We start from the raw sequence: 10,651 nt of genomic DNA, 5'->3' as shown, positions 1-10,651 counted from the left end.
ATTGATCTAAGGAAATTTGATTTCAAACCATAATTTCACTTTAGGGTCCTTTAGTGTAATAGGTGATTAATCTGCTTTTTTATGTCCCTCCTTTTTATTTCCTCTCTTTTTGGAGAGGATGTAAAGACCAATGCAAGTAAGAAGTCCTGTCATCAGTAACTAGAGACTGAGAACCCAAAAGAGAAGCTACTCTTAAAGTACAAACCATGCCATCTATTTTTTATTCACTGATACCACCCAGTGTTACATGCTTTTGGATTTAAGAACAATTTTATTTGTATCTGCATGACCTGTTTTTCACTGAAATACTACTAGGGGAGGAGATTAGACAGAAAAGTGTATTCTTGTAGACAAGTAGTTGGTAGTATGTTAAAGCACCAACACAGGTGGTGCTAATTGTTGCAGCCAGCATTTATACAAACATGCCTGAAAGTTACTGATGATAACTGCACGGTGTGTGATTTTCATAAAGTGTCAAAGCATCAAGAACACACGATGAATGACTTCAGTACATTATTAGGCCCATGAGTACTCAACAATTATTGTCGTGGATTAGGCGGCACTTCAAAACCTTGAGATAGTTGTCAATTTTGTGGGAATCTCGGCGGAGGCAGTGCAGCAGGTTGTAGAAGGCAAAGAGTCTGGAATCCTCATCAGCAAGCTGCAGGGATGGAAGTCCGTCCCACGGAGTGTAAATGTCATTTTCGACCACCCCAGATTGAACCTAAATCCACAAAGTGGTATTAATAGTAAATGATAATGAACCTGACTGGATGTAGAAGGCAGCATTTAAAATACTGTCCTTGAAGAATGCTAGGTACTAGTGTATGGCTTCTAATGTGCTTTCTGTTGTGGCTTACACTATCCTGTACAATGTTCTATATATTCATTCATATTTTGAATGAATTTGTCAGGTTTTTCCATTTATTTTCCTAAAACATGTAAAAAGCATAACTGTGGCAGTAGTGTTTTAAGAAAACTAGTGTGTTAACCAGTATTCAGGGAAACCTGACTTCGCAAAGAAATCAAACCTTCCTTCATGCTTGGACTCATCAGAGACATCTCTCTTTGGCTCCCTCCACCTTCAAAACTTTGTTAACACTTGTACTTAGAAGTTGTTCATGTGCAACAAAAAGATTAGTCTCAGCCCTTAGCAGAAAAAAAAATATCTCAGTGATACATATTTAAAGTACTGGGCAAAATAAAAAAAAAAAAAAAAGCTGAGTTGTACAAAGGACTTTTAATGTTAGAAAGCTGCATATAAGAACAAATGCAGTGAGTTAGTATCTGAGGTGAAGACTGGTTTAGGTCTCCTTGTTTGAAGACAATCATTAATTTTCTCTTATTGCATGAATCTACCTTTCATAACAGGAAGGAAGTCTATGCCTATTGATGCCTGTGCACCATCCTTATTTCGCACAAGTTGTACTTTGTAAAGACATATAGGGGAATATCTGTGAAGCCATTATCATTCAGTTTAAGCAAAAGGGGAAAAAAAAAATAGACCCAGTATGACTTAAAAATATGTTTTGACACTAAAGAATGAGCCACTCTTATCTCTTTCTGTAAATAATGTGAATGAGAAGGTGGTGACAGGTCAACTGGAGCAGCGCCTGACTTCTTACTCTTATCTTGGATCCTCAGCTGTGCCCTTTTTACACATGGATGTGTGATAGAGATGTATTTGATTACACTGATAAATGTATTTGTAGCCTAGATGGTATAAGGTTTCTGAGTGAAGAGACACCTAACTGAAAGAGAGACCGTGAGTGATCCAGTGGAGAGTGGTGAATACAGCGATGGTGGCACTCTTCATGCTTTTCAGCTATTCGGAGGAGTGAAGTCAGAACCTCTTGTCAACATCTAACTCACTGACAGAATGATAAATTCAGTGACTAACAGAGACCCCTTTAAAAATAAACAAGCAAGAGCTGGTTTTATTCAGGAAAGCTTTCAATCAATTACTGCTAACAAGAGCTATTCAAGCAGGGGTTTTGTGAGACAACAGCCTTGTTGTCTAAACTCACAAGTATAGGGAGAACCAAGTCAGACACAGAGTCCAGAGGAATCAGTGTGGTATGAAAAGAGAAATCAAAGACATCAGAGTTACTTTGATATATGCCACATCTTTGCTAAAAACCAGAGCTGTTTTAAACACAGTGTCTGTTTCCAAAACCTCTGCATAATATCTATTTGTATACACACACACATTATATATATATATATATATATATATATATATATATATATATATATGCATTTGAATAAAATGGAGATGCATCTTTAAACAATCAGGATTGCAAATTGAAAATATCAAAGATAAAATGACCATAGTCAGTCCTGATGATTACACCTTCCCCTGAAGCATGACTGGGAGTGTGATGGGTTATTAGAAATTACAAGATAGCAGAAAAAAAGAAATCTGAAAGAAGAAAGCTGAAAGGTTGTCAGACTCGACAACCATCTTCACATCTACTGTTTCCTTTAATATTCTAGGTAGGGAGAGCCTATCGATGTACACGCCTTCCTTAAAGCAATTGGCTGGAAGGGTGTTAAGGACCTACTTACCCGCCCAACTATTTTCTCCATTCCTTCTAGAAGTCTCTTGTTTTGTTCTTCAATCTCCACAGCTTTCCAGAGAATGGTTTCTGGAGCTTCTTTCATTCTTTGTACTTCAGAGGCCAGGTGGACCAGGGGATCATTCCAGGAACGCAGAACTCCCAGTATTAAATTCAGTAAGTCTTCGTGCTGCTCCCCCATAGTAAGGAAAGGTGGTTACAAGAAGAAAGTTAAATTCTGGTAAGATTAGAAGGCATTTAGAGCAGTGTCCTCAGACACTGTGACTTAGAAACTTATTCCAGAATCTATCCCTGAATGAGCCCTATAGGCTTGTCTTAGATACCTCTATGCAGCTGCATTTTTGAAGTTTGTCATTGGTGTCATCATGTTCTGCAATATTTGCAGCAGAATATTGTGGTGGAAAATATAATCAAATATTCTCAGCACTAAAAACTAGCAAGCATTAATAAGTCTCTGTGAAAGCAAACCCAGAACTTCTTATCTGATTTTTGATGAATGTTTTAAAATCCACTGATTTTTTTTTTTTTTTTTTTAAGTTTAGTACTGACTGGAAGGTGCACATTATGGTAAACCACTAAATACGTTTTATTGCTTCTACATAACTCATCTGTCCTCCCCTTTGAACAACAGTGCTTCCAGCAGAGGCTCTCTGGTTTCAAAAATTGTCCTTTCTTGTGGGCACTAGGAATTCATCAAGCTTATGGTTAAGGTTGTGGCAGTATTAAACCTTTTCTTGTTTGCTAGATGCACAACCCAGGGTTGTGATTTCTACTGCTCCCACTAGAATTTCTAAATGGCACACTGAGAAGCTGGTAATACTGTGGGATTGAGAAGATACCACCACTGCCATGAAACTGATAGAGATTTCACTCTAGAACATCCCCATTTATACAGCTCTGCTTATTTTTTTCCCCAGGGAATTTTCAAATCATATCTGTGAACACAGGCTGAACAGGATTAGCCTCATCTTCACTGAAGTTTATTTTAAATGATGTGTACATGTAGTGTGTTTGCATATATTTTTTAGATTTTAACACTAGATTCTTTGTATTAGGATGTTGATGTGACCACTTTTACATACTGATAACAGAAAAAATATCTATTCGGTGTTTTTTTAGTAATGGCAGTGTTTTGAGTTACTGGAAAACTATTTACCTCTAGAGTCTACATACAGCGATGTGTTTTTATGTTTGTAAATACATTAATGGTTTATGTTTTAAGATAATGTTTAAAGGTTGCAGTGTTCTCAACACTGCACAAACACGGTAACTGGCATTGCGCCATGAAATAGTGTTTTAGTTGGAAATAAGATGAAATGATAAATGTACCATACAGGAAAAGGAAGGGATGATGAAAGTCACTGGTACTTACATATGCTGTTTGTAACTTAGCACCAGCAAATATGTCGAAAATGTTAAATCAACTTTGGCTTTTTGGTGCTTTCCTCTTTCTGACTTTTTTATTCTGATTGAATTGTTCTGCCTCTCAGTCTGACAGATGCCTCACAATTCTGTAACCCTCCTTCCCTGCCTTTCCCTGCTCTGTAACTGGATTACACTGGAAATGGGACTTACATGGATCTGCTGAGCCTGCTCCTTATCTTCAGGAGTGGTTAAAGATGCAGTGTGGCAGCTATTGACAGCTTTTGCAATGAAGCCCCGGCCCTGGGCGTAGCGTTCATCCTGCAGATCAGCACAGACAGGTGTTATTGAGACAGAAAGGTAAGAGCTTCAGCTCAAGCACTGTGCTAGCTAATTGTTATTCCATAGCTTTTATCGCTGCTTTTATGCTGTAAAGGTCAAAAGTTTCTGGTGAGTCTCTAGAGTGGAACTAGCATGCAGCAAAAGCAAATGTCCCACAGATGAAGGATGATGGAAAAATGGTATATTTTAATAGAAGTTCTGGGGATCTTAGAAACATTCAGGACTATATACCGATTTGGTCACCACTGGGACTTTCAGTGTCTGTTCAGCAGTCATGTTTATTTACTTATTATATGTTAACATATGTTTGTGATTAAAAAGTATTAAACTGCAACTTTATATTTTCTTATAGGAAAGAATATAGGAAAAGCTCTCAGGAAAAGAGTACTTACAAATTCATTGAACATTTCTGAAGAGAGGAAGTGGATGTAGTGTGAAAGTTTAACTGCTCGGTCAAAAAGTTCCTCAAGGGAAAGTTGGCAATTGACAGATCCATTGGGGCAGATTGGCAAAGAGGTCACTCCTTCCTTTGTCAGAAGCATGTGAGACACCAGAAGGGCCACCAGCAACAAACCTATTCAAGTTTAAAACAGAGGGCAATGGGCTCACATTGACTTGCAGGTGTATTTAGAAGCAGTTGTCAGAGCCAGATGCTGGGTGATTTGGGCTGTGCTGTGACATGGCTCAGAGTACCCCCTGTGCTGGCTGCTGAACAGCAGTGGAGGACAGACACACTGTAATTCTTTAATTCTTTAATTCTTTTATCCTTTCTCCCCTCTGTCATCCTGATGGTACAGCAGAGCCTGTTACAGAGTTTGAGGAGACAAGGTAACCTGTGCTGTAGTGTACAGTGTATTCTGAAGTCTCTTACTAAGTGTCTGGTTTTGTAACAGAGTGATAAACAGAAGGAATAAAAACCCCCAAACTTCTTCACACTGCAAATAGAGGTACATAAATACATTTGTCCAGATATATAAGTTTGGAAAATAGATTGGTCTTTTTTTCTTTCTTCCTTTTTTTTCTTTCTTTCTTTCTTTCTTTTTTTTTTTTTTTTTTTTTTTTTCTTTTCCCTTCCTTCCTTCTCCTCCCAAAGGTCCTTTTCTTCTTTGCAAACATTTGCAGTTAAATTAATTTTTGCGAGAGGATGGTTAGGTCACTCTTAAGGCTGTGATTGCCCTGGGAGTTCCTTCAAAGGATTTCCAGCAGCTGTGTTTCTTTGCTCTTTAGAGTTTAACCCTAAATTTTCTACTTCTTAGAAATTAGTGATAGTCTTTGTCCTTTCTCCTGAGCTTCTGAAATTGATTTAGAGAACTTCACATTATCCAAAGCACAAAACCTCACCTGTTTAAAATTTTTCATGTTAATTTAACAAAGTAAAGTTTGGGTTGTTTTTTGTTTTTTTGGTTTTTTTTTCAGTGAAATAAAATATACAGAGAAAAAAATGCAAATAATTATAAGAAAATATTTGGTAAGTAAATGTACTTTTTCTGAGACTTTTACTTCTGGAAGTTGACCTGTTACCTGTCTATTGGTTCACTAGACTTATTTAAAATTCTGTGTTAAAATGTGCTTCATAAATCAGCAAAACTATCACTAAAGCTGTCATGTGATAAGTTTCTTTCTAGTTCTACATTCAAGAAAAGGTGGATTTACACAATATTGAAGTATGCCTTCCTCCTCCCCCATGAGCAAGGTACATGCTGGACGCTGCAGTTAAGAAAGGTCTCTAAGGAATATCTCCATGAATAAGAAAACCTGAGAGTTTTTGGCTTGGAAAGTCAATGACCATTTTGAAAACATTAATTTCAAAATTACATCACCTCTAGACTTGTGGATAATGATGTCTAGTCATGGTCTTTGGAGTGGTGCAGCAAACCAGTCCAGATTCAAACTTTCACACACAGGTGTGACATCCCTCAAGCCAATTTTTTATAACACTGCCCAATACAAAGGCACTCTTAGGAGACAGAAGGCATCAACCTCCTTTCTTCAGGTTTTGCCTTTTCTGGCAACCTAGGTGACTGGAAGACCTCCGTTTCTAGATGTGTTACATTTCAGCTGCCTCCTAATTCAATCAAAATGGAAAGAAATATAAAAATTATCAGCAGGTGAATGTCAAAGTTCTTACCTTTCAGTGAGGCCCCCTTGGTGTTCATGGTAGTCCTGGATGATGACTTGCTTTACCAGAAAGAAACCTCAATACTTGCTGTTATTCTCTGCAAATACCACTTTTATATACACCATCCAGGGTCCATTTTGCATACATTCAGCAGGTTGTGGAGTTTGCCTCGATAATTACAAACATCAAATTGCCTTTCTTCCACATTCATATTCAGTATTTTTTGGTTCTTTTTTATTTATTTTTTTAAAACTTAACTGTGAGGGGGAATTTCATTAATAAGTTGAGCTGTGGGATCCTAAGTAGGATTGAATGAAGAGAGTGCCAATATTTTGCCCTGAATGAGGTGAAAATGCCATCAATCCTAGAAATCTACAGTTCTGAGAGAGATATTCTTAATGTTTCTAGCCTGCTGTTCCCACTCCCCAAGATAGTCTTCTCATCCTTGTTGCTTCAGCCATCTAAGCTTGCTTACATTAAAATTCTGGTTATTTGTGGGAGGCAAACAGTAGTTTACAATACCACCATTGAGAGAAATAGCATAAACTGAACAGAAATTTATCCAGAGTAAAGGGAACAGATGTTTCTGGAAAGACAGGTCACTATCTGTAAAATTTTAGATATGACATTCATGGCCAGTTAAAAAATATATTACACAGCACAAATCTTGGTATAACTGGTCCTCAGTCTGAGAGATCAGTTTAGAGAAATAAGCTGAGTTTTTACATTAAAAAAGTAAAAATTTAGAAGAATTGAAGAGGTAGAAGTTATATGTTTACTGCTTAATCTGAAATGTCTCATTAATAAGTTTGCATGATTTAAAAAGAAACAAACCCAACCTCTACAAAACCATGAAATAATTTTCTACACTCAAAAACCTTTTGCATAAAAGATGGGCATTTCCACCACATGCAAAACACGTGTTGTCGTCAGCAGTGAGGTTTGTTCTCGATTTTGATGCGTCTGTGGTAACCTACAAACCAGCCTGAGCAGGTTAGCCCTGTTTTCTTCTTGTGTGAGGCTCATCTGCATGAATATGTTAGCAAATATGTAACCTTTCATCTCAGTTCCATTTACCCATGAAGAAACTTTCCAAATTAGATGGTCATAATGAATAAGGTATACAGTGTTAATGAATTTTCTTGCCTTTAGACAACTTTTTCCATACCTGTGGAATGGGTACACATACAACCCAGAATCCTTCATTATTTCAGGACACTTGACGTAATGATGAGCAAGGGAGAGGAAAGGCTAGACATTTAGGGATGGCATTCCTTGGGAAACAAGATACTTCAGCAATGAATCAGAAGCAGTAACAGGTGGTCTACCTTTGCCACGTTCTAGGATGTTCACTAGAACACTTTGTTCTGCTTATAGGCTGATGTTCTTCTGAGTAAATGAAGCAGTTGTTGTCTGCAGCAGGAAAGGTGTCAATTTGATGATTAGAATGGGACCACAGCAAAATCTCTAACACGGATGATAGAAAAAACAGCTGTCTTCTAAACCACAGTTAATGACTTATGATCTTGATTTAATTCAGCTTCATTTGAAAACTTGCCCCAATAAGATTACAGGTGAGACTGAAAAATCCTGGTACCCTACATTAAAAGAGTCCTGTGAATTAGGTGAACGAACAGTTCCCAACCCACCTGTTGCTCTTTCATTCACTAGTCTCCTTTTCTTGGCATTTACAGGGTTTGGTGGTGGGGCCAAAATAAGACACAGAGTTAATTAATAATAGGGACTAGATAATGAAGGCAGCAGTGTTCTCTGATAACAAAGGCTATCTTCTCTGTTTTTGGACAGGGAGGCCTCTCTGCGACCTGATGGCATCAGCTGAAGTGAATATCCTCATATGACAGCTTGGAGGATGACCTGTCTCTTGCTATGTAAATGTAGAAAAGCACCTTAAATGTAGATCACAGGAGAGTGGTTTATTTGAAATCATTGCATGTCATTTTAATTAAAACTTTCTACCACAAAATAATATACTTTAATTTTCTCTTTCACCTTTAATCCTCAAATACTCTACAAACATGAATGGATTAAAATTGTCAGCAATCAAGAATCATAGGCAGGAGAGAAGACACTCTCTATAAAATAGATAAGTATAAAGGTGAAGTTCTTTTACCAGGTGTGAGAATAGACATAGAGGTTAAGTTTATTTGTGTTTGCACAGGAAGTCTTGGGGGAAAAATAAAATAAAATAAAATTCCCAATTCCCAGACCTGCACTTTAAGTGAAGAACATAATTTCTTACTAGTACTAAAAAAGAAAAAACAAAAGTGAGAGAAAGAAAAGAGAAGAAGAATTACAATAACCAGAAATAAATAGATTACAATATTAATTTTCTTTTATAAATTAGGAATTTTTTCCTATTTAAAAGTCGAGTAAAAACTTGAAAGTAGCTGAAAATGCTTCCTTCTCCCTCCTAAAAGTGACCTAGCTTTATACATTCCAGAGATGTAAAATAGAACTCAGCATCCCATTGGTTCTGATTATTCTTTGAATCATGTAAAAGAAGTGTATTCTAACCCCCAATGACCACCTAATTATCTAATTTTAACAATAACTCAGGATAGCACTATAACTAGCTGGACAGTTATCAGTACTGAAGAAGAAGCCTCTGGAACTACATGAGGAACTACAAAGCACAGCTCTGATTAGCAACATGTTTCCATCCCCATTGGTCTTTTACTTCTGCCTTAGAAATATACTTTTTTTTCTTAATTATCACATTCCTTTTATCTTCAAGGTCTTTCCTGGAAATAAAATGACTAATTGTTACCACCCAGTGTAAACAATGTACTAAAAGCAGGAGTTACTATAGGCAGACTTTATTACATAGTTTTTAGCTCATTATTCATGCTTTATAGGCATTACATGGGATGTATCAATATTACAGATAACAACATTTAGTGCTCATTTCTCAATAACCTTATCTTTCCATCTCATATCAGGTTGCAAGCCATGAATTAGGCTGTGGCATCTTGATTAAGAACTATTGATCAGTACTGGAAGATCGAATATTCTTATTCCATTCTACTTTATTTAAAGTTTTGAGATATGCAAAGTCTTATGTCTGATTGATGGCTAATGCAGAAAAATGAAAAATCTTTTCTAATAGATTGGCTCCTTGCAGAATACTTAAGTAGTTTAATTGAAGAATGGTAATATCACTTGATTTTGACTTTTACTTACTTGGAAGTAACAGAACATTAATTGATGCAGAAGTTTGAAACATAAAATTTTTGTTATGCTTTTAAAAGATGATCCCCAAGTGCAGATCATGCAAAGACGAATGTTCAGAAAAATATTCCTGTATGTAATCCAAATGATTGGCTCTTTGGACACACAATTTAAAAAAAAAAAGAAAAAAAAAAAAAAAGAGTTTATGTTCTTTTGTTCTGGTGCTCTTGTTTTGCACATGCAATGAGAAATACAAAGAAGGTCAAAACCCCTCTGGAACTGAATCTGGCAAAGAATGTCAAGAAGAACAAGAAGGGCTTTTTCAAATACATGAATAACAAAAGAAAACTAAGGATAATGTGGGCCTGCAAAGGGAAGGGACACCCTGGTAACAGAGGACGCAGAGAAGGCAGAACTGCTGAATGCTGCCTTTGCACAGGGACAAGATCAGCATTCAGAAATCTCTGACCTGGGAGACCAAGGTAGAGGACTGTTGGAAGGAAGACTTTCCCTTGATCTAGGAGGATTGGATTAGAGACCACCTGGGCAAACTCATGTCCATGGGCTCTGATTGGATTTATCCACAAATGCTGAGAGAATTGATGGACACCATAGCAAGGCTACTCACGATCAACTTTGAAAGTTGGTGGCACTCAGTAGAGGTGCCTGAGGGCTGGAAAAAAAGGAAATGTCACTCTGGTTTCCAAAAAGGGCAAGTAAGAGGACCCAGGGAACTATAGATGGTCAGCCTCACCTCAATCCCTGGAAAGGTGATGGAGTGCCTCATTCTGGGGGCCACCTTTGTCCACATGGAGGACAAGAAGGTGATCAGTAGTCAGCATGGACAAAGGCAAATCATGTTTGGCCAACCTAATTGCTTCTATGATGAACCAGCTACCTGGATAAATCAGGGGAGAGCAGTGGCTATCATAGAAAGCTGCCCTGTGGAAAAAGACCTTGGGGTCTTGTCTTTCTTTTATAGAATTTGCTAAATTATCCTGTCAACTTTACTTAGTGGTTGGCTTTGAAAAGTTGCAAAACTGTTTTATCTGGATCAAAC

The 10,651-nt window shown here is 37.3% G+C and overlaps 1 protein-coding gene across 1 annotated transcript; it reads right to left on the bottom strand.

Annotated features, from left to right (window-relative positions):
* Positions 1 to 251: 251 nt before the first annotated feature.
* On the bottom strand, positions 252 to 6,488 carry PRL (prolactin). Its single transcript, XM_058831915.1, has 5 exons — positions 6,412 to 6,488; positions 4,676 to 4,857; positions 4,155 to 4,262; positions 2,569 to 2,748; positions 252 to 724 (listed from the first exon to the last, which is right to left on the bottom strand). Exons 1-5 carry the CDS (start codon positions 6,437 to 6,439, stop codon positions 533 to 535), a joined length of 690 nt encoding a protein of 229 aa, XP_058687898.1. The 5' UTR covers positions 6,440 to 6,488; the 3' UTR covers positions 252 to 532.
* Between the last annotated feature and the right edge of the window lie 4,163 nt (positions 6,489 to 10,651).

Source organism: Poecile atricapillus, chromosome 2 (genome assembly GCF_030490865.1).
Source record: "Poecile atricapillus isolate bPoeAtr1 chromosome 2, bPoeAtr1.hap1, whole genome shotgun sequence".
Lineage (NCBI taxonomy): Eukaryota > Metazoa > Chordata > Aves > Passeriformes > Paridae > Poecile > Poecile atricapillus.
This window is presented reverse-complemented; position numbering and strand designations above follow the sequence as displayed.

Excerpts from the sequence above, each read along its gene's own strand:
- PRL (XM_058831915.1), bottom strand. The coding sequence starts at position 6,439 with ATGAACACCAAGGGGGCCTCACTGAAAG. Across the intron at positions 4,858-6,411 it reads CAAGGGGGCCTCACTGAAAG|GTTTGTTGCTGGTGGCCCTT; the intron begins GTAAGAACTTTG and ends AAACTTGAATAG. Across the intron at positions 725-2,568 it reads TGGAGAAAATAGTTGGGCGG|GTTCAATCTGGGGTGGTCGA; the intron begins GTAAGTAGGTCC and ends TTGTGGATTTAG.